General features: G+C 34.8%; 1 protein-coding gene across 1 annotated transcript in view; it reads right to left on the bottom strand.

Annotated features, from left to right (window-relative positions):
- Positions 1 to 2688: 2688 nt before the first annotated feature.
- Positions 2689 to 4323, bottom strand: part of LOC110456289 (COP9 signalosome complex subunit 3-like) — a gene marked incomplete at its 5' end in the record, with an annotated part of 21399 nt that continues 19764 nt past the window's right edge. Inside the window, one exon of the mRNA XM_021506931.1 lies at positions 2689 to 3505. Coding sequence (XP_021362606.1) covers positions 3446 to 3505 — 60 coding nt within the window. The remainder of the gene's footprint in view (positions 3506 to 4323) is intronic.

Raw genomic sequence — 4323 nt, 5'->3', positions numbered from 1 at the left:
TGTACTCTCACCCTGTTGACTCTACATTTACTCTCACTCTGTTGAATCTACATGTACTCTCACTCTGTTGACTTCATTTACTCTCACTCTGTTGACTACATGTACTCTTACTTTGTTGAATCTACATGTACTTGTACTCTCACTCTGTTGACTACATGTACTCTTACTCTGTTGATTACATGTACTCTTACTCTGTTGACTCGATGTACTCTTACTCTGTTGACTACAGTACTCTTACTCTGTTGACTACATGGACTCTCACTCTGTTGACTACATGTACCCTCACTCTGTTGACTACATGTACTCTCGCTCTGTTGACTACATGTACTCTTTTTTTTTGTAATTTTCTTCTTATTCAAGATTTTTTTGCAATATATGGTATAGTTACATTCAAACAATTCATATTATATATTCAGACCTCACACGACTCATATATACTCTTACTTACATCAGTTGATATATTCGACACAAGTACATGTTATGGTACACATGTACAGATATATTGCCTTTATGAGAAGAGAGAGAGAGAATAAAAAAGAAGAGGGAAAAAAAAATAGCAATGAAAAACGGAGAAAGTCAACAGAAAGAGGAAGAAAAAGGAGAAACTGTTTTTTGCACTGCAGCTCAATTATAAACAAACTTTATGTTTAGAATAAGATTATAAGATAATCTTCTGTATTAATTGTAAGTAAGGTGCTTTCGGCTTTAAACTGCAAGTAAATACAGCCATATAAAGGTTGCTGAGATATGAGGGTAATACTCAGGACAAAACATATTTATATCATAAAAGAGATTAACTTTAATAAGTTCAGACAGAAACATCAACTTAAATTCACAAAAAAGGAACAAAAACAAAATTGGAGTTCAGGCAAGCTTCAATACAGGTATGGTAAAAGGGACATAACTGCCAAAAGAAAAAAGTCCTTGTGAAAACTTAGTGTGTGCTGGCTACATGTATGTTCAGTGCATATTCAAAATATAAAATGAGAACAATACTGTGGGAGGAGATGTATTGTATCTGCTCACTTGATGATATTAAATGATTTAATATTGGCTTATAATTCCAGGAGGGGGTTCCATTTTTTCCATTCTCTTTCCAGTTTTCTTACAAAATTATCCCCCTTGTACAGAATGATGGTCTTTTATGCTGTTAATTAAAGCATTTACTGACAAAGTATTTTGAAGGCATCTTGTTTTATAAATATAGAGTTTGATCATAATTAAAATTTCATTATCTAGTCTGTTGCCTATTCCTGACTGTGACACTATTCAGAAAAGGAAGGATTCCTTATTAAAAGAAAATGGGATAATTAAAGCTTCTAGTAATGTTTCAAAACTGTATAGGAAATTTTGTACAATGGCACACATAAAGGATTATTAGATAGGCCGGCTTTGCATAGATAGATATTTGTTGTCAAAATATGATGGAGAATTCTTACTTGGAGCCACTGGAGTTTTGTATTAGTAGTTGTGCGAAATGGAATTTGATATTTCTTCCATTTGTTGTCCCTAATGTCAAATATTTCTCCCCATTTCTTCCTACCAGTTGGAATAATCTTATTTTCAGAAAGTATTACATAAAAGTCATTAGCACCTTTGGTGTTTTTGGAGGGAAAATGCCAGGAAATCAAATTGTTTTCCTATCTTAAAATCAAAGATTGCTGCCTTGAGGTGATATTTTTCTTCTAACTCACAAACAAATGTAAATTTGCACATTATGAACATAGACCCAACAAGGATATGTGTATATTTTCTGAGAAAAAGCAATAATACCTAGAATTAGTTATATTAGCATCACAAAAGAATGACAATTTGAAAATCCAAACATGAGATGATGGCACATGGTGGAGTAATAATTGATAAAAGCAATGCTGTCATTATTCACCTTAATTAACTCAGGCTCAGCTCTTGTCTGTTAAACTGTATTCAATATTTCACCATCATGGTCCATTTCATGTTTGTATATTTCATATATTGGCTAATGTAAAACACTTCAATCCAGAAAAGTTTCATTGAAAAGTTTTAATTTTCAAATTCCATGCAACATGTTGTAAAACATTGAGGAAGGCTAAGACAGAATTATCAGTCTAACATAAATCGTAAATCACAATAGAATATGTAAAACAAGAGGCCCAATGGGCCTGCATCGCTCACCTGGTATTAATCTCACACTTGTAATCCGAAAAGTGGACTAAACTAAATCTACAGGCAGAATATCAGTGTTTGATTCATAAGAACCTATTCAAAGATTTGAACAAATGACGCCTGTGACCTTGAATGTCGAACAAGGACATTAGGTTGAAAGTGGGTGAAGGTAATTCATTTGAACAAACTTGGTAGCCCTTCATCCCAGCATGTTACAGGCCCAATATCAGTACCCTGGGCCTTTTGGTTATCGAGAAGAAGTTGTTGGAAGATTTTAAGACATTTGACCCCCGTCACCTTGAAAATTAGTCAAGGTAATTCATTTGAACAAACTTTGTAGCCCTTCATCCTAGCATGCTTCAGGCCTAATATCAGTACCCTGGGCCTTTTGGTTATTGAGAAGAAGTTGTTTGAAGATTTTAAGACATTTGACCCCTGTGACCTTGAAAGTGGGTCAAGGTCATTCATTTGAATGATCTTGGTAGCCCTTCATCCCAGCATGCTACAGGCCCAATATCAGTACACTGGGCATTTCGGTTATTGAGAAGAAATATTGACGCCGGACGCCGCACCACGGCATAAGCTCACTTGGCCCTTAGGGCCAGGTGAGCTAAAAACGATCACTTAGTTCCACAACAATGTATCGTCATACATTGTATCGGTCCATCATGTAATCTTGGGGAACAGAAATTAAATCTCATCAGTTGTTGTCAACAGAAGAATTCCCCAATGACCACTTCTCTAGTTCACAGATCAGTGCAGTGATTTATCTTCTGGTACGACTCATCACCGATCAAGGATGACTCTCCATCACCGATGACTCCCGATTACAGATCAGCGATGACTCCTGATCACAGATCAACGATGACTCCCGATCACAGATCAATGATGAATCCCGATCACAGATCAACGATGACTCCCGATCACAGATCAACGATGACTCCCGATCACATCTACTGATTTGTAGACTAATTACAACTGATTCAAAGCTCAACCATTATTCAGAATAAGAATTTTAATTTGCATGGATCAAAATGTTTTTCTTTTTTTTATCATCCTCCTGTACAATAAATATATTGTTTATAGCACTTTGATAACAATATGTGTAGTGAATGTACACATCAACATCATATAGTCAGCATTCACCCAATCAATAACCTTGACCTTTGGTTACACCCTATCAATAACCTTGACCTTTGGTTACACCTCATCAATAACCTTGACCTTTGGTTACACCCCATCAATAACCTGGACCTTTGGTTACACCTCATCAATAACCTTGACCTTTGGTTACAACCCATCAATAACCTTGACCTTTGGTTGAACTTCCTGGTAGTTCATCTTCATGCATTCCTGAACTCTGGAAAAGATAACAAAACAAACTAGATATTGTCGATAACAATTTGATGGGCTTTTCATTGTTAGGACTGTTGAACCAACCTATTTTAACATCTCACGGTCTTTACCCGCTATGAAGAAAAAGGATAACATAAACCAAAGTACTGAAAGTACTGATATAATGGTCAAGTGAGCTAAAAAAAATGGATATGATGTCATGGAGGCCATCTTGGAATTAGGATCAAGTCAAAAGTTATCAACAATTTGGAAGGTTGTCTGGGCAAACATAAATTTGAGGACTGGATTAAATATGTTTAACAAACAAACAAAATGAAACAGTTTGAAACATCATTTCAAAAGGTTTGAAGGAAATAATCAAAATGGTGTATTACATTAATGATGTTACAGAAGAAAACATTAAATCAATCGTGATAGTTTTCCTCATCATTATCAAATACAGTATTTCAAAAATATTGAAAAATTTAAAAGACCTGAAAAATATATGACCTTTGACCCCATAGTGAGGTTTTAAATAGGACCTTTTCTCTGATTACATGTAATGAGAAGAAGTTAGCACCGAAGACTATCTACAAAATGATATAATTGCATGAAGACTGTATAATCAGTAGTTTAATCGAGTTAAGATTTTAACCTTTAACATATTACATTTATATAATGTTTGTTAGTTACCTGTTGTACATATTGTGGGTTCACCTCTATTTTTGATAGTTACCTATTGTACATATTGTGGGTTCACCTCTATTTTTGTTAGTTACCTGTTGTACATATTGTGGGTTCACCTCTATTTTTGATAGTTACCTGTTGTACATATTGTGGGTT

The sequence above is a fragment of the Mizuhopecten yessoensis genome, unplaced genomic scaffold (assembly GCF_002113885.1).
Source record: "Mizuhopecten yessoensis strain PY_sf001 unplaced genomic scaffold, ASM211388v2 scaffold8627, whole genome shotgun sequence".
Classification (NCBI taxonomy): domain Eukaryota; kingdom Metazoa; phylum Mollusca; class Bivalvia; order Pectinida; family Pectinidae; genus Mizuhopecten; species Mizuhopecten yessoensis.
The sequence above is the reverse complement of the archived record's forward strand: the minus strand, read 5'-3'. Positions and strand labels throughout refer to the sequence as shown.